The 19,915-nt window shown below is 45.1% G+C and overlaps 1 protein-coding gene across 1 annotated transcript in view; it reads right to left on the bottom strand.

Annotated features, from left to right (window-relative positions):
* LOC116708808 (transmembrane protein KIAA1109 homolog) overlaps window positions 1-19,915 on the bottom strand; it is a gene marked incomplete at its 5' end in the record, with an annotated part of 71,610 nt that overhangs the window by 20,317 nt on the left and 31,378 nt on the right. The window contains 14 exon segments of the mRNA XM_032546843.1: window positions 749-960; window positions 1,057-1,225; window positions 1,295-1,483; window positions 1,640-1,737; window positions 1,998-2,103; window positions 2,176-2,420; window positions 2,486-2,718; window positions 3,247-3,453; window positions 9,461-9,511; window positions 11,755-11,848; window positions 11,919-12,191; window positions 12,321-12,519; window positions 13,136-13,682; window positions 14,145-14,320. Of these exon segments, the coding sequence (XP_032402734.1) occupies window positions 749-960; window positions 1,057-1,225; window positions 1,295-1,483; window positions 1,640-1,737; window positions 1,998-2,103; window positions 2,176-2,420; window positions 2,486-2,718; window positions 3,247-3,453; window positions 9,461-9,511; window positions 11,755-11,848; window positions 11,919-12,191; window positions 12,321-12,519; window positions 13,136-13,682; window positions 14,145-14,320 (2,799 nt within the window).

Below are 19,915 nucleotides of genomic sequence, written 5' to 3'. Positions count from 1 at the left end.
AATCCCACCAAGGAAATCAGAAAACATTCCGGGAGATTTTAAATGTCAGAGTCGTTTTCCTCGTGCATCACCACCGACCTCCGATCAGGACAGAGATCCACACACACAGGCCAGAGCTGGCTCCAGCTCTCCTCCACTTAAAACACAGCAGGCAGCCGACAGGAAACAACACATTTCAAAATAAAAGCTCCACAATCAGAGCAGAACCACAGCAAGCCACCAGGCAGGACGGAGGAGCTGCAGGTTACTTTGTGGGCGGGCTTTGGCTGGGCCGCTGCTGCAGAGCTCACCTCCGGCCCTGACGCTGCTGGTCCTTTCTACAGAAACGGGTGACAGCACAGCTGGGTGACCTTCAACCCCACACACATGCTAGACGTGAGCCTGGATTTTCATCAACTCTGGTTACTCTGAAGGTTTTAGGAAAGCAGCTGCTGGTTAATCCAGCAATGAGAGCAATCTCAGTGAGTTAGCAGACAAGATTCAGGTTATAAAACAAGGATTTTAAGGCAGAAATGTTCAGTTATGGATAAACAGAGCAAACAACCTCCATTAGGAAGGTTTTGCTACAGAATGCTGGCTGCTCACAACAAGACGTTTCCTCGTTTTTAGCTTCCACTAATTACCATGTTGGTTTAGCGCTTTAGCGTTAGCTTCTGCACTTTGGGTCCAGATGAACCGCAGAGTTTAGATGCCGATGTTTCAGGCAGAGCGAGTGGAGGCCGCTGGGGTTGCCTGGTGATCAGGTTACCTGTGAAGCGTTGGTGATGGGCAGGCAGATGCCCAGGTCGTTGACGGTGAGCTGCAGGAACAGGGTGCTGAAGGCCTGGGCCGAGGTCTGCTGGATGCCCGGCAGCTTGTCCACCACCTCCTTGGTGGCCATGTGGATGTCCTTGTTGAGCGCCAGCCGCTGCTCGTTCCAGTTGTCGTACGCTGCCTTGTAGTTCAGCCAGAAGAGCACGGCTGCAGGGACAGGAGGCAGAGGGCAGAACCAGAACAGAACCAGTTTGAGCTCTGGTGCTTTAACAGAGCCGTTTTAACGTGCTACGTGAGCCGAACCTCTGTCGAACGCCACCGGCTGAGCGAACACGATGGGCCGGTTCAGAGTAATCAGAACCGCCTCCTTGTCCGACGAGCCGCTGATCTCCTCCTGCAGCGCGTTCCTCAGACCGATCCGGGTCCGGAAGTACGCCACCTGGTGGAAGTCTGAGCCGGCCTCTTCGTAAACCTGCGAGACGGACGGGGAAATGAAAGAGGTTCCGGCCGGGTCCGGTCCAGAGGGTCGGCCGGCCGGTACCTGGTGCTTGACGATCTGCCCCAGCGCCAGGTTCAGGTCCACCTGGCACTTGCCGAACAGCTTCAGGTAGCTGCTGCTGCCTCCGGGTTGAGCCTTGCACTGGATCCGGTTGGACAGCTCCAGCTCGATCAGGCCCGTCTCGAAGCGCACGGCCCGCATCGACGGCGTGGTGGCCGTCATCTGGATCCCCTGGAAACACGGTGAGGAGAGCGCCGCCGCTAACAGTGAGCTAACGCCGAGCCAACTCTGAGCCATCGCTGCACTAACCTTGAGCTAATTTAGAGCTACGCTGAGCTAACGCTAAGCTAACGCTAAGCTAATTGAGGGCGTTTCTTCTGAACCCACCTTGAACATTAGGCTGAGGGAGTAGAGCAGGATCTTGGGCTTGTCTGCGTCCGTGGACGAGTCGTGTTCGTTCCACAGCGGGATCGGCTGTTCGCCTCCTGCAGACAGAGAGCACAGCGTCCTGAAGGAACCAGAGCAGACGCTGATGACGGCTACGCTAACGCTAAAGCGCAGCAAACCGATCTCAGTGTTTTGTTCTGCGTTATGAAGCAGACTGGAGTAGATCAGGAGGATCCTTCACTTACTGATAGAAGTGGAAATCGATTTTGAATCGAGTTGTGAGCCATTAAAGATTCAAAGTCTGAAGACAGGAAGTCAAGCTGTGTCTGGAGTTTCAGAATAAAAGCCTGACGTTTACCTGAAACCTTCTGGATGACTTCGTTGACTTCCTTCATGAAGACCTTCTGCAGGAACACCAGGTGGTTCAGCAGGTCCGTCGTCAGGTTGTGTTCAAACGAGCCGATCTGTCGACACACAGAGCAACGTCTCAACACGATGTGGCGTCAGGAGCCCGTTGTCACGGCAACCCTCCCCACCTCAGCGACGCATCGCAGGTAGTTGCCCTGCAGGTAGTTGCCCTGCTTGGCCGGGAAGTCGTCGGGGGCCCAGCTCTGGTCGGAGTGGCTCTCGTGGTCCTCCATGATGTACTCCCCCGACATGGTGACGGGCGGCAGGGACAGGCTGGCGGACGGGGACATGGTGGACATGTCCACCGGGGACACCTTGGACTGGAAGCACAGCTTGTGGCTTGGCAGCTCGAAGGTGAAGCTGGTCTGAGCTCCTGAGGAGCAGAACCTGATCAGAACTGGGTAGAAACCGCCTGTAAACAGGTGGGGGAGGGGTCACCTGTCATGCCGTGGCTCTTCACCGCCCCCATCTTGTACTCTGCTTTGAGCGAGGGCAGCAGGGCGGCGCCGATGGTGATGCCGTCCATCATGGCGCTGAACTTGAGGACGATGGGCTTCTTCTCCAGGCCCTCGGGCAGCTGGGGGAACTCGTTGGCCTCCACCGGCGTCTGGTTGATGCTGGACGCCTTGTCCGGCGGCTGGGGCGTCGGCGTGTCCTCGCGGTTCGGTTGGCTGCAGCAAAACATGGCAGCAGCCAATGAGAAGGAGGGGGCGGGGCATCAGGCAGGGGAGCTGACTGACACCAGGACTAAAAACGACGGACGTACATTTCATTGATCTGAGTTTAACCAACAGAGAAACTCTGATGGAGACACGTCCTGCCAGCTGGACCTCAGGGGTTAACCCTGAACTCTGAGTTTAACCCTGAACCTGGAGTTTAACCCTGAACCTGGAGTTTAACCCTGAACCTGGAGTTTAAACCCTGAACCTGGAGTTTAACCCTGAATCTGGAGTTTAAACCCTGAACCTGGAGTTTAACCCTGAACCTGGAGTTTAACCCTGAACCTGGAGTTTAACCCTGAACCTGGAGTTTAACCCTGAACCTGGAGTTTAACCCTGAACCTGGAGTATAACCCTGAACCTGGAGTTTAACCCTGAACCTGGAGTTTAACCCTGAACCTGGAGTTTAACCCTGAACCTGGAGTTTAACCCTGAACCTGGAGCTCCGTCAAACCGATAAGCTGGCGCTGAGGAACGTACGTGTTGGCGGGCTGGCGGATGAGGTCGGAGATCTGCTTGGAGAGCTGGTGGGAGCTGCGGACCATCATGCTGTGCAGCGTGGCCGGGTGCTGCGGGATGTTGATCATGATGGAGCCCACCTTGAAGACGGCGGCGTTGTTGGTCCTCAGGCCCCGCTGGGCGCTGTACAGCGCCTGCGACTTGGCGATGGTGCACTTGACGACGGTCCTGAAACACGGGAGGAGCAGAGTGAGCGGAGGGAAACCTGACGGAGGATGAAGACGGACTGTGAAGCGTCATGCAGAGTCAGTGACGATGGCTGGAGACGACCCACAGGGGAAGAAATGAAATGACCTCCAGCTCCAGAAACATCTGGATCTGCTGCGGCCTGACATGAAGTCAGACGAGAGCAGATGACGCTCCGCCAGCATGAAACACAGATGGACCCTGAGGAGGACGAGCAGCAGGCGATGAAGGACGGACTCAGCACAGCAGCATATTCAGAAAAATCTGTTTCGCAGATACAAGAACCCAACTGGGCACAGATGTTGCTGTTCTGAGATGGCAGCCATATTTAAAGACAGCTGCCATCTTGAAATACTCTCTTCAGTTCCATTGTCCAAAATGTAATCTTTTGATGTCAAATCATACATAGTTGAACTCAGAAATCATATTTACTGTTTTTTTTTCTTCAGTTTTCAACATGGCTGCCATGGTGGCCATGGAGAATAAAGGCACTAAAATCAGCAGCAGTTATTTTCAGTGGTGGGCACAGACAGAAGTTAATTCACTGAACAAGACTCTTAGCTACGCTAACACTGAACTGCTAAACACACAAAGCAGTTAGCATAAGCTAACACTAAGCTGCTTAAAAAATTTGAGGATGGTAACACAAACCTGCTAACCACATAGAAATTTCCGGAAGCTAACCCTAAACACATAAAAACAAAATAGCTGGAGCCAATGCCAGACCTCAGCTTCTGATTTCATTATCACTAAAGTTGGAAGGACAGGATGAGCCAAGACGAAAACATACGATGTGACCTAAAGTCATGAAAGTATGAAACTTTCTGTGGCAATAAATAGCTTAAAAAAGGCTTTTTATAGTTATATTCACATTTTCAACATCATAACTGGATTACTACAAACCTAAGGACTGGGGGATTTTCTTACTTTTATTTTTACCCTACTTTTCTTCATCTCCAAGTTGAACCAGGACAAAATGCCTCCGGCCGACCTGGAGTTTAAACCCTGAACCTGGAGTTTAAACTCCGGCCGACCCCAGGACATTAGCAGTATTATACAACGACTTCAGTCTATAGAAATGAAGATCAAACAGCTGGAGGTGAACTTTGAAATCAACGCTAACTGTGGAAATCAGACAACTCTTCCTCAAATCAACGGAGAGGTTGTACGCCTCGCATCAAGCAGCTCACCCTGGAACGCTCTGGGCGCCAAGCCGAAGCAAAAGTCTCACACCGCAGATCCGATGAGGCGACTGACAGGGAGAACCCCTCACCTGGACGAATCAGCGTGGCCGGCTCTGAGCCGAAACCCACCTTCAACCTCAACACCTGCTCCACCAAAGAAAAACAAACAAGCAGCTGCGACCAAAACGGTTCCACCGACCCTGCTCCCAAGGACAGAGCGACCAGCCCGAGCCTCAAAACATTCTGACTCTGTGGGAATCCCACTGAAAAACAGATTTTCTGTACTCCAGCCTGAGCCTCTGAGTGAAACCTCGCCTTCAAACATCAACAATGAGGCAAGTCCATCACATCCACCCCCCAAAGCTCCAAAGGACAAAGCGGCTACCAGGAAAACGAAAGGTATGCCAAAAGTGCTTATTATTGGAGATGAGGCAGTAAATCCCAAGAAAACGAGAGTGATTTCTTTTCCTGGTGACACTGTACCTGATTTAACTCGTAAAGTTCTTTCGCTGACCACTGATCAGCCAGATATTGAGTCTTTAGTTGTGCATGTTGGAGCCAACGATGTGGCAAAGCAGAAATCTGAGATTCTGAAAAAGAACTTTAATATTCTACTGAACACTATGGGAAAATTAAAAATGAAGTTATTTCTCAGTGGTCCAATTCCATCACCTCAATGGGGAGACGAAAAACACTCCAGGCTGGACATGATAAACAAATGGCTGATTAAAAGCTGCTCTGCCAGCTCAGTGACCTTCATCGATAACCTCTGGATCTATTGGCAGCGCTTTCACCTTTTTGGAAGAGGCGGACGCAATCTTAATAAACATGGGATAAAGCTGCTCACTGCAAATCTTTTTCATTTTATCAACAAGGACAGCAACGTGATCATCGCTTCAGAAGAACAGGCTCAAGGATTTCTGACTAGGAAGAAACCGCCGGCTTATCAGGAACAAACAGTTTCAAAAGCAGCTGATACGACATCGACTGGAGACGGAGCGACTGGTTCCCTTCCTCCTTCTCCCCTCCCTCTCTGCTCACCCACTCATTCACAGGATTCACAAGATACACATGGAGAAATGTCTTCTGGACCGGAGTTTCTTAAGTTTACAGATGGAATGAATCAACAGGTTGTACTTGGGACGTCGCTCCTTAGCGCTCACGTAGCAGACCTCACTTCATTTAAGCCACCTGACTCTAACGTCCCAGAGGATCCATCACTCTGCGTTTCTGAGGTCTGAGGCCGGGGTCCAGACTTTATCTTTACACCCTTCTTGCTCCAGAATGTGTCTGGCCCCTCGGCACTGCAGAACAGGACATTACCTGTCCGGATCACTACAAGAAAATTTACAAGAAACAGAAACATAAAATACAGGGGACCTAATTCAAACATCAGACTGTTCCCCTGCCTAAAGGAACCTCAGACTGAAGAACTCTTGGCCTCCAAGTCACTTAAACTCTTTTAAATCCCAGATCTCTCTGTGCTAAAGCTCTATTAATTAATGATTTCATCACTGAGCATAATATCCATGTTATGTTTCTGACAGAAACATGGTTGAATGATAATAATGAATCGATCGTACTAATTGAATCTGCGCCTCCTAACTACAATTTCTTCAGTGAGAATAGAAAACACAAAAAAGGAGGAGGCGTGGCTTCAATATTTAAGAATACCATAAATTGTAGTAAAATCTCTTTGGGTCTCTTCACCTCTTTTGAGTATCTTGGAATTGAGGTTAAAGGCCACAAACGAACTTTGACTGTAACTCTATACAAAACTCCAACTTTTGTGGAAAATTTCTTTACTGACTTGAATGAGCTTCTATCTCTCATATGTATTGATTATGATTGTTTAATAATTGTTGGTGATTTCAACATTCATGTTGACAACCCCCAAGACAGAGGGGCAAAAAAGCTCGCTAATATTTTAGAGACTTTTGGTTTAACACAACATGTCAAACAAGCAACACACACTCAAGGACACACACTGGACCTGGTTATCAGTAAGGGTGTGAATATTTCCAATGTCTCTGTAACTGATGTCGCCTGTCGCATCACTTCCTGTTATCTTTGGAAGTTCTTTATCTTTTAACCCACTTGGACAAACAGCAACCATCACAAAACGTTCTCTCACTGAAAACACAGCAGAAACTTTTCATCTAATCTACTCTTCTTCCTCACCCTTAAGCTGTAATGATGTAGATAAGTTGGTAAAAGATTTTCAGTCTAAAGTCTCAGATATTATTGATTCCATTAAAATGAAGGTTGTGTCTGGTAAAAAGAAATCTCCATGGAGAAATGCACAAACAGTTAGATCTGCAAGACAACTCTGCCGTAGGGCAGAACGAAAATGGCGTAAAACTCAACTCCACGTTCATTGTGACATCTATAAAGAAAGACTACGTAACTATCATTTAACACTAAAACATGCAAGAGAGGCTTTCTTTGCAGATGTCATAAACAAAAACATTAACAATGCTCCAGCTTTATTTGCAACAGTTGACAGAATCACAAACCCTCCTGTGACGTTACCGCCTGAATTCCAATGTATTGCCGCCTGCAACCAGTTTTCCAGTTTCTTTTCAGAGAAAATTCAAAAAATCAGAGGATTAATCTGCACATCCACTATAAAGTCAGAACCAATGCTGAGCCCAAACAAAACAAATACAGGAAAAATGACCCAATTTCAACTACTTAATTATAAAACCCTACAGGAAATTATAAGTCAACTAAGCTCCAGTTCCTGCTGTCTGGATGTCCTAGATCTATAACTCTAGAACATTTCTTTAAGAAAGTCCTGCCTGTTATTGCTGCTGATCTGATCCAAATAGTAAACTCATGGCTCTCATCAGGTGTTTTCCCCCAGGCTCTGAAAACAGCAGTAATCAAACCACTTATAAAAAAGAACAATCTGGACAAATCACTACTGCAGAATTACAGGCCGACCTCTGACCTCTGACCTCTGACCTCTGATTCATCAGCAAAGTTATTGAAAAAGCTGTTTAAACAATTAACTAGCTTCCTAACGATAACCAACCGCTTTGACTCCTTCCAGTCTGGTTTTCATGCTCACCACAGCACAGAGACTGGCCTAGTCAAAGTGTACAATGACATCCATATAAATACGGACTGTGGCAGAACCACAGTGCTGGTTCTGTTGGACCTCAGTGCAGCTTTTGACACTGTTGACCACGACATATTACTGAATCGACTGGAGAGTTGGGTCGGACTCTCCGGTCCAGTGCTTAACTGGTTTGAATCCTACATAAAGAACAGGGATTTCTTTGTTTCAATTGAAAACTTTTCATCAAAGAGGTCAAAGGTCACATGTGGGGTACCCCAAGGTTCCATCCTAGGACCCCTTTTATTCAATATTTATATGCTCCCACTAGCTCAGGTTATAACAGGAAATAATATTAGCTACCATAACTATGCAGATGACACACAGCTCTACATTACGATGTCACCAGGTGACCTTTGACCCCATCCAATCACTGAACAGAAGCTTAGAACAGATAAATGTGTGGATGTGCCAAAACTTTCTCCAGCTGAACAGAAACAAAACTGAAGTTATTATTTTTGGACCTAAAGAGGAACGATCTAGAGTTATAGATCTAGAGTTATAGATCTAGAGTTATAGATCTAGAGTTATAGATCTAGATCTATAGATATAGTTATAAATCTAGATCTAGAGTTATATATATAGAGCTATAGATATAGAGTTATAGATCTAGAGTTATAGATCTATAGTTATAGATATAGAGCTATAGATCTAGAGTTATAGATCTAGAGTTATGGATCTAGAGTTATAGATCTAGAGTCAATGCACAGCTTCAGTTATTACAACTGAAAACCAGCGATCAGCCCGAAACCTGGGAGTAGTGATGGACTCTGACCTGAACCTCCAGAGCCACATAAAGACAGTTACAAAGTCGGCCTTCTATCACCTGAAGAACATTTCCAGGATTAAAGGACTAATGTCTCAGCCAGATCTAGAGAAACTCATCCATGCCTTCATCTTCAGTCATATTGATTATTGCAACAGCGTCTTCACAGGTCTGTCCAACAAATCAATCAAACAGCTGCAGCTGATCCAGAATGCTGCTGCTGGCGTTCTGACTAAAACCAGGAAGATAGAGCACATAACACCAGTTCTAAAGTCCCTCCACTGGCTCCCTGTAGCTCAAAGAATAGACTTTAAAATCCTGTTGTTAGTTTATAAATCACTGAACGGCTTAGCACCACAATACATTAAAGATCTGCTGTTGTTGTATCAACCTTCCAGACCTCTCAGGTTCTGGTTCTGGTTCTGCTCTGCATCCCCAGAACCAGAACCAAATGAGGAGAAGCAGCTTTCAGCATCTATGCACCACAAATTTGGAACAAACTTCCAGAAAACTGTAAAACAGCTGAAACACTGACTTCTTTTAAATCTCAACTAAAAACCCACCTGTTTAGAATTGTATTTGAAATGTAATCAATTACAAATTTATTGATGGAACTTGACTTAATGATTGATTCTATATTGCATTGTGATTCTGTGTTTGTAATGATGTAAAGCACTTTGAAATGTCTTGCTGCTGAAATGTGCTATACAAATAAAATTTGATTGATTGATTGATTGACAAACGGCAGCCATCTTGAAAACTGTCTGTGACCCTGAAATGCAGGTGGCTGATGGGAAATCTGAGGGTTGATCATACAGGTGTTTATGCCACAGCTGACTGTTTTTCCAGAGATATGCTGCGCTGCATGAGACGGTGGGTTTACTGATGCAGAGGTCACTGGGGTCAACATGAACATACAGAAACTCCTGCTTAGCCGTGCTGGTGGGAGACGTGGGGAAGTCCTCCAGTCTACGCAGTTTACCGGGAAGACAAAGAAGAGCGAGGAAGAAGAGAAGAAGAGTCAGGAGGTATTGAGCTATGGAGATAGATAGGCTGGAATCACCTGGGGTAAATAAAACCACATCAGCTTCTGATCCCACCAGTTTCTATAGAGCTGATCAAATGATCAGTTCTGCTGTCAATTTATTACAAATAGCAGCTTTAACTCATTGGATTTATTTCACATTTAAGTTTCAATTATTGTTTTTAACCAAATTCTTAATAACCCAATCAATTTAATTTCCATTATTAATCGTATTAGTTTCAGTGGAGCCCAAAGTGGGTCCTGGAGGTCCGGGATCCTGAACCTTTTAGTTCTCTCCCTGGTACCAACAACCTTTTCAGGAAGTCAAAGTTCTTCTTAGGCCTCTAACGATCCATCATTGGATCCAGGTGAGTTAAACCAGGGAGAGACTAAAACATGCAGGATGCCGGGCCTCCAGAACCCACTTTGGGCTCCGCTGGTTTACATACTCAACGACCTTAATAACTAATTTACTGAAAAACTTCCTACTATTTAGGATTTATGAATCAATTTATATATATATTATATACACTGTTCAAAAAAATAAAGGGAACACTTAAACAACACAATATAACTCCAAGTAAATCAAACTTCTGTGAAATCAAACTGTCCACTTAGGAAGCAACACTGATTGACAATCAATTTCACCTGCCTGTTGTGCAAATGGAATAGACAACAGGTGGAAATTATTGGCAATTAGCAAGACACACTCAATAAAGGAGTGGTTCTGCAGTTGGGACCACAGACCACTTCTCAGTACCTATGCTGTCTGGCTGATGTTTTGGTCAGTTTTGAATGTTGGTGGTGCTTTCACACTCGTGGTAGCATGAGACGGACTCCACAACCCACACAAGTGGCTCAGGTAGTGCAGCTCATCCAGGATGGCACATCAATGCGAGCTGTGGCAAGAAGGTTTGCTGTGTCTGTCAGCGTAGTGTCCAGAGGCTGGAGGCGCTACCAGGAGACAGGCCAGTACACCAGGAGACGTGGAGGAGGCCGTAGGAGGGCAACAACCCAGCAGCAGGACCGCTACCTCCGCCTTTGTGCAAGAAGGAACAGGAGGAGCGCTGCCAGAGCCCTGCAAAATGACCTCCAGCAGGCCACAAATGTGCATGTGTCTGCACAAACGGTTAGAAACCGACTCCATGAGGATGGTATGAGGGCCCGACGTCCACAGATGGGGGTTGTGCTCACAGCCCAACACCGTGCAGGACGCTTGGCATTTGCCAGAGAACACCAGGATTGGCAAATTCGCCACTGGCGCCTTGTGCTCTTCACAGATGAAAGCAGGTTCACACTGAGCACATGTGACAGACGTGACAGAGTCTGGAGATGCCGTGGAGAGCGGTCTGCTGCCTGCAACATCCTTCAGCATGACCGGTTTGGCAGTGGGTCAGTAATGGTGTGGGGTGGCATTTCTTTGGAGGGCCGCACAGCCCTCCATGTGCTCACCAGAGGTAGCCTGACTGCCATTAGGTACCGAGATGAGATCCTCAGACCCCTTGTGAGACCATATGCTGGTGCGGTTGGCCCTGGGTTCCTCCTAATGCAGGACAATGCTAGACCTCATGTGGCTGGAGTGTGTCAGCAGTTCCTGCAAGATGAAGGCATTGAAGCTATGGACTGGCCAGCCCGTTCCCCAGACCTGAATCCGATTGAGCACATCTGGGACATCATGTCTCGCTCCATCCACCAACGTCACGTTGCACCACAGACTGTCCAGGAGTTGGCGGATGCTTTAGTCCAGGTCTGGGAGGAGATCCCTCAGGAGACCATCCGCCACCTCATCAGGAGCATGCCCGGGCGTTGTAGGGAGGTCATACAGGCACGTGGAGGCCACACACAATACTGAGCCTCATTTTGACTTGTTTTAAGGACATTACATTAAAGTTGGATCAGCGTGTAGTGTTATTTCACTTTAATTTTGTGTGTGGCTCCAAATCCAGGCCTCCATTGGCTAATAAATTTGATTTCCATTGATGATTTTTGTGTGATTTTGTTGTCAGCACATTCAACTTTGTACAGAACAAAGTATTCAATGAGAATATTTCTTTCATTCAGATCTAGGATGTGTTATTTGAGTGTTCCCTTTATTTTTTTGAGCAGTGTATATATAATTGATGTTGTTTTAACTTAATATGGTAGGAGTGTGGTTTTTGTTCATCGGTATTGGGCCGTCAGTACGTACTGAATGTCCGGCGTGATTCCCTCCAACAGAACGATGTTCACTCCTCCGATGTGAGCCGACGCGCACGTCTCCGTCATCTTCTGGTGGAGAATATCTGCATGGCAGAGAACACCGTCAGAGCCGCCCGTCCAGCGGGGGGCGCCGTTCGCCGCAGCAGCTCTCACCCTTCATCTTCTCCTTCAGCGTGAACGACCCGTGGATCTTCTTAAGCTCCGCCTCCATGGTCAGGCCGCCGATGTCGGCCTCCAGGTGAGTGCGGTTCACCATGCCGATGCCGAACACGATCAGCGTGACGTGCTGCGGCTCGCCGCTCACCAGGCTGCGCCGCCGCCCGCCCGCAGCCCCAGGTGGCCTGCCAGGTGTAGCCGGCTCCGGCTGCTCGTTCTCGTTCTCAAAGATGACCTTACAGAGCGACTCCGACGGCCGCCGCCCGCCCTCTGCAGACAGGAAGTTCAGCCTGTCAGCCACTCAGAACCAGACAGGAAGTGGCTGGTTTTTGTTAACTACAGCCAGGAAGTGGCCGGCTTTGGTCAGTCATGTGACAGGAAGTAGTGATGCGCACTGACCTGAGATGCAGTTCTCCGGCGAACTCTTCTCCAGGATGCCGGTCGGGTCGGAGATCAGGGAGTAGAAGTTGAGCAGCTTGTACATGTTCTGCCAGCACTCTGCCGACGGCTCGCTCTGCTCCGACACCGTGATGGAGTCCGAGTCGTCCATCTGGATCGGCATGTGGTCCGCCACGTCCCGGGAGCCCTTTCTGGACACCTGGGGGGCAGAACCAGAACCCGTTACCCGGTACCAGAACCTCCTGAAGTCAAACCACATCACAGTGTTTCTGCTAAACCTGGGAGTCTGGAGTGACCGGTGGCGCCCTCTACAGGTTCAGACATTAGTGAGTTCAGGTTCAGAGAATATAATGATAAATTTATAATAATAATCTGAGACTGATCTGTTTAAAGATTAAATATTTCAAAACCGATAGACAAGAAGCTCAACATTCCTCACTTAATTGTTGAAGGAGTTCTCATATAGTCACTACTTCATTCTGGTAATATAAAGACTTTAATCTCCATAAATTAAGACATTTTAATCATTTTTATTTAAAAACACAATGCTTTTTATTTATCTTAAAAGTAAAATGTATATTTTTTTGTACATTTTTGGGTTCATTATTGCAAATGGCCTTTTTAGAGTTAGTTCTCTAGTTAACAATCAATTATTCCAATAATCATGATTAATTGATATAAATTTCAATGATTGATTCATCAATTATTTCAATAATTAATCAGAATTAGTCATGATTAAAACACTTGAACAATCAATTTATCATTCCAGCCTGTTTCCTGAATCTTAGCGCCGCCCCTCCCCCGCCCGTTGCTACCTTGGAGGTGCGGCGCTCCGAGCGCCCCAGCGAGCTGCGTCCTCGGGGTTCCCGCCGCCCTAGCGTGTCGATGCTGGACGGCGGCCCGTTGGAGGGAAGCCCCGCCCCTCCTCCTCTTTTGCTCTTCAGCGTCTGCGTGGCGCAGCGGCCCGTGCCGTTCAGGCTGCCGCGGGAGCTGCGGCTGAAGTCGGAGGACAGGATGTGGCGGTAGGGGCGGGCCCTGAAGGTGGGGGTGGGGGAGGTGGAGCCAGCGGTGTAGCGGCTCAGCTTGATGTCGGTCTGCGTGGCCTTGATGTCGTCGATCATGGTGCTGAACTGGTGGATGAGGCGCACCAGTGCCATGTCGACGCGCTGGCTGATGGCCTGGCAGGCTGTGGTGAAGTCGCAGTGGAAGGTGTTGTAGTGGCGGCGGTTCAGGTCGTGGAAGGAGAGCGGCGCCCCCTGGGGGGCGCTGGCGGACTTCTCCATCACCACGGCATTGACACTGAAGGTCTCGATCAGCAGGGCGGGCTTGAACTCCAGCGGGGGAAGGTTGACGGTGCCCTGCCTGGAATCACAGAGGCTCAGAATCACCTGCCGGTTCTGATCCGATGACCGGACTTCCTACAGCGACTCGCATCATAGAGCAGCTCAGGAAACGCAGAAATGTTACAGGAAATGATCAAAGTAAGAATATTTGTCTGCTTAAAGGGGCAGTACCATGAGTTTTACATTTTATAGCATGTTTTAATAACTATGTTACCTTCAGTTATGAAAATGATGTAAATATCAAGAATGAGTTAAAATAAGTTTAAGCCATGAAATTGGGCCTCTGTCTCTTTAAGAACTGCAGCTGTTTCTGAAGCTCCGACTCCAAAAAGTCATTCCAAAATGGCTCCTGTATTAAGGAGCTCAGCAGATGTTTGCTAGTTGCTGCTGGCTAGTCTGAAGGAGCCGTAATCAAAAACAATTTAAACATCTCAGAGTGAAATAAATCCAGATAAGCGATGGGTTAGGGTCAGGTTTCTACCTCCTAGACTTCTTGTTTTTCCGCTCCTTGGTCGTGTCGGAGTCCACGATGTCGGCTCGCAGACACTCCAGGTTGCCCGAAAACGACAAATGTTCTCCAAAGTACATCTTGTAGCTGAGGGGAGTGGCGTCCTGCGCCTGGATGCCGATGTAGCCCAGCAAGGGCTTGAAGACAACCTGGAGCAGGAGAAAATCAGGAGGTTTCATTAGACCAGTCTGCTCGTGTTTCCATGTAGCGCTAGCAGCTGCGTAGCCTGCTAGCCGCTGCAGCTAGCGACGCAGACCTGCAGCTTTTACTCCGTGTTGATTCATGTCAACGTGACCAGACTGTAACGGATAGTAGACTAAAGTAAATTAAGAATTTTCTAAATTAAGTATGACGCAGATTGTTTGTGGATGTTTGTCTGTTTTTTTTGTTTTTTTTTAACTTACATTTTTATTATTTTTACAGAGCAATAATACAGCCATACATCAATGGTACATAACACAAGTGTTGACAATATGAAGTTTTCCATAAAATAAACATCTTGGCATGATATCTTACAACCTCAGCATCACATTTGTAGACTCCTCACCATACAACATTAAAATAAGGATTCATTTTGGGCAGGATAGCTAAACACCATATGCCAAGAGACAAACTTGTTAGGCTTATTTACATCAACAGAGCTTCTGCTGCCCCCTGCTGGCTAAATGTGGTTTTTTGAAGTCTTAATGAGGAGGTTATCTGTTCCATTTTATACAATTCCCTTACTTTTTGAATCCATAAGTCATAGGCAGGTGGCTCCAACTGCATCCACCTGATTGTAATGCATTTCAGGGCTGCTGTAAAAAGGACATTTAACAGATATACTTTGGCCCGTCCTTGCAAACCATCTGGTATAATATCAAGTAACGCAACTGTAACATCCTTTGGTATAACTTCTGGGAACATTTGGTTTATAGCCCTGTACACCTCATCCCAAAAGTTTTGAAGTTTGGGGCATGACCAAAAACTGTGTGTATGATTGGTGACCGCTGAGCCACAGTTTCTCCAACACAAGCTTGGTACTTTAGGATCCATCTTGGAAACTACATCTGGGGTCCTGAAATGTCTGCTAATAATTTTCCATTTATATTCCCGCCACGTATTTGAGTTTGTGACTCGATGTGCCTCAGTCCAGACTTCCTCCCATGTTTCGTCAGAGATTCTTTTGGCCGTCTCTGCCTCCCATCTTTGTTTTGTCCAAGTGGTTCGTTAAGGTTCATTGACAGAAATACACTATATAACTTTGTTATCAATTTTTTATCTCCTCCCCCTTTCTGGTAATGGATTACTAGGTTTTCTATTGGTGTGGGATTCAGTACTCTTTCCCAGTCCCAGACAAAAAAGAGCACAACTGTAAATATCTAAAGAAATCATTTTTCTGGAGATGAAAATTCCTACATAACTCTGCAAATGACATAAGGTTGTTCCTGTCGATCAACTGATGAAGAAATGTAAGCCTCTGTTCGGCCCATTTAGAAAACTTTTTGTCTAAGAAATTGGGTGTGAAAGATTTAATATGTCCAATGCTTGTTAATATTGATAAACCTCTTGGTAGCTTGAAAGAAATTCGCACTTTGTTCCAAATGTTAAGTGTGGTTTTAGTCCACAATGGCAGTTCCTTTACTGGAATATCTAAAAATGGCTTTAATACCTTTAATGGTACTGAAGACTTTGCTTGCTCAATGCTCAGCCATCTTGTTTGAGAATCTGTTGGATCCATGAAGTTAGAGGCTTTAACTGAGCTGCCCAGAAATAGTATTTCAAAACAGGAAGATTGAGGCCGTCTTACTTCTTTGTAGTGTTTTATATTTTATGAAAGGGCGCTTGCTTTGCCATATGAATTTTGATATAATTTTATCCAATTCAACAAACATGGACTTTGGTTTGATAACTGGTAACATCTGGAATAAATACAATAATCTGGGTAACAGATTCGTACGAATGGTTTCAATGCGACTGAGGAGGGACAAAGGCAATGCTGACCATCGCTCTAGGTCATTTTTAATTATATCCAGTGTTTTGCTGTAATTGGCATGATACAAATCATTTAATGAGAGAGGAATATTAATGCCTAGGTATTTAATGCCCTCCCTTGGCCACCTAAAGCCGCTCTGTTGTTTAACCCCCAGTGGAAATTGCTATTGACATCCATTGCCTCTGTCTTATCAACATTTATTTTATAACCAGAAAAATGTCCATAAACAGAAATCATTTCCCTCAGACGTGGTATTGATGATGTAGGATCAGACAGATACAGAAGTACATCATCTGCGTAAAGAGATATTTTATGTTCCTCTGTGCATAAAATAATCAAAATCCCTTTAATTTCATTATTGTCCCTAATAAGCTGGGCTAATGGCTCGATACTAATTGCAAACAAAAGAGGTGATAAAGGACAGCCCTGTCTGCATCCGCGCTCCAGTTTGAAACTTGCCGACCTGAAACCATTAACTCTTACAGCCGCTTGTGGGGATGAATATAATGTATGTATCCAATCTATAAACTTGGGCCCAAATTTAAATCTCTTTAATGTTTGAGTAAGGTATTTCCATGACACGCGATCAAAAGCCTTTTGGGCATCTAAAGATATTACAGCTGTCATAGCTTTCTTTTCTTTTTGGTGAGACATAATATTCAATAAACGACGCAGATTATTTCCATAGTGCCTCCCGACAATGAATCCGGTTTGATCTGGATGTATGATTTGATTTATTATGGCATTTAATCGTCTCGCCAGAATACCAGTTAGAATGCGTACGTCCCCATTAAGCATCGATAATGGTCTATATGACCCACAGTCAGTGGGATCCTTACCTTCTTTATGCAAAACAACTATTGTGGCATCAGACCAGGATGGCGCCATTGTTTTAGTTTCTAAAGAAAAGTGGTATGCTTCCAATAAAAGTGGAGTAACGATGTCTATGAAACATTTATAGAATTCATTTATGAAACCATCGGGACCAGGACTCTTATTATTTTTAAGGGATGAGATAACGTTTTTAATTTCTTCTTCTTGAATTGGCTTATCTAATTGTTTAGCTACAATATCGGATAATTCAGAAATATTTATATTTTGTAAGTAGTCTGCTATCTTACTCTCATCACCGCAAGTGTCAGTGTCTCGGTATAAAACCTTGTAAAATTCTGCAAATGTTTAACCAATATCTTTTGGTTTTAAGATGGATTTATTGCCCGATTTCAGCTTTTGAACTACATTTGAGGACTGTTGTTTTTTAAGTCGGAAGGCCAAAAGTCTGCTCACTCTATTTCCATTTTCATAATACTGTTGCTTGGCAAAACGAAGGTTACCTTCTATCTTTTCTGAAAGTAAATCTTGGAGCTCTCTGCGTGATGTATTCAAATCATTCAGAATCCTGGATGCTCTAGTCTTTTTATGTTGGAGATCCAGTTCCCGAATTCTATCTTCTAAATATTTCTGTTTGGCTGCCTTTTGTCTTTTTTTTGCTGTCGTGTAGAAGATGATGCTACCTCTTAAATAGCACAGTCCCACAACATAATAGGAGATGTTTCAGGGGTATTGTTTATGTCCAAATAATTTTTGAGGTCTAATTTAACAAATTCAACAAATTCTTTGTCATTAAGAAGGGAGGCATTAAGTCTCCATTGCTTAAATCACATGTGTCAAACTCAAGGCCCGCGGGCCACATGTGGCCCGCTACGTCATTTTATGTGGCCCTCTCCCCCCTACCACCGTTTTACATCCCCATTGATTGACTTAAAATAGGTTTTGAGCACGAATTGACTACAAACTACATATCCCATAATGCCTTCCGATTCTTACCAACCAACATTACGGCTTCTCGCCACTAGAGTGCAGCAGAGTCACCTCAAGCTGATTATTAATTTTCCCAGCGAATAAAACTGAAACATCGACAAGCTAACAAGCTAAAGAGCGAAGTCCCGTGATGTTTCAATCGAGAGCATATTTTTAAACTGCTCAGTTTAAAAATACTGTAATTTTTAAACTGAGCAGTAATTTTACATCCATGCAAACTCAAATGTAATATTTAAAACTTGAATACATAAAATCAGTTATTTAACAATATGAGGTGTTTAATTTATTTTTAACATTGTATTTTCATACATTTATGCTAGGGTTGCCCAAGTCTAGTTTTCCAGACCTATCACTCTGCAACTTTAGATGCGTTCTTTCTCTAACACACCTGGATCATTGACTCATTCATAGCCCTCTACAGAACTGAGTTGCTGCTAATGAGGGAAGTCAACTTTTTGTCTGGGGTATGTTTTAGCAGGGACGCATCTAAAAGTTGCCGTCTGGAGGACTGCACTTGGGCATTCCTGATTTATACCGTCAATGTGGCCCATTGAGGGTGGCCAATATGCTGAAGTGGCCCTTGGTGAAATTGAGTTTGACACCCTGGCTTAAATGATGGTGTCAATCCTATATTCCACTTGAGAGTAACAGGTAACAAGATTCTATGAAACAGTGTCATTGTTTTTAAATTGTTTTTATTGTTTTATACTTGTGCATATGTATTAATTGTTTTTATCTTGTAACCAGGTTGCCATGTATTGCCAATTTTTTGCCCAGGTCCCTCTTGAAAATGAGATCTAGATCTCAACGGGGTTTACCTGGTTAAATAAAGGAATAATGAAAATGAAATGAAAAAAAGCTGGTAGAATCGTCGTGTCAATCAATGACTTGAACTGTCAAGCTGAGTAGCATGAAGAAATCAACACTTAGTTTTCCCCAGTGAAAGCAGCGAGGTACGTTTTGTTTTGTTGTTTGTATTGTAAGTTTATGTTTGTATTCTAATATTTGTATATGTTTTAGTTTTCACGGTGACTATGGTGACTGAGGTGATTCTGAATCACCCGTAGAAGAAAAAATAAAAACGCTAAATTCACCCGTCAAGACTGGCTGGTTAATTCAACTGCTGGGGAGCTGCTACAGTGAAAACTCGTGGCTTCCGTGTGTCGCCTTCCATTTGATGGTGAGACGTTTGGATCGGACATCGGCCGAGGTTTGGCGCTGCGTCGGAGTCAACGCCACCATGAGGAGCTGTCTTCGCGGTGGAGCCAAGTTAGCATCAGAAACTGAATCTGACAGATGACCACTGGCGCGGTGAGAAATTGACTGATCAAACAACGCGGAAATAACTTGGAAACGACGTCACCTGAATATGTATGAAATTAAATGAGTTCAAGGACTATGTTTGGTCAAATTATATGCCAAATTACTTATAAGGTATGCAATTAAAAAAAAAAAAAGGGAAAATATTAGAATGGTGTTTTTGTAACTAAATGTTAAGTTTTGTGGGTTTAATATCACTGTAAGGTTTTAGAGTTAAGATGTCACTGCCACGTGAAAAAGGACTTTCTGCTGAAGATGTGTGCACTGAAGAAAAGCCAAAAGGACAAGAGTTGGTTTCAGGTCCTCGCACAAGAAAGTTAACTGAAAAGGGAGAGCAGTACAGAGAAGCAGAGTCTACAAAACAGATAAAGGCATTTCTTAAATCTTATGCATCCTGGAAACAAATCGCCAGAGAAGCCAGGAAGAAATTAAAGGGTTTTTGCTCTCAGGAAAATCTGGATGAAATAAATCAGCAGATCCAAAACAGTCTTGATAAAGTGAAACAGAATTATGAGTTTCTTCAACGTAATTCTTTAAATACTCCAGATATTGTGCAGAAACTAGATGCCTGTACTATATTAACAAATGAGATTTATGATCTTGTGTGTAAGCGTTTAGAAGGGGGTAT

Source organism: Xiphophorus hellerii, chromosome 19 (genome assembly GCF_003331165.1).
Source record: "Xiphophorus hellerii strain 12219 chromosome 19, Xiphophorus_hellerii-4.1, whole genome shotgun sequence".
In the NCBI taxonomy this organism is placed as follows: Eukaryota; Metazoa; Chordata; class Actinopteri; order Cyprinodontiformes; family Poeciliidae; genus Xiphophorus; species Xiphophorus hellerii.
This window is presented reverse-complemented; position numbering and strand designations above follow the sequence as displayed.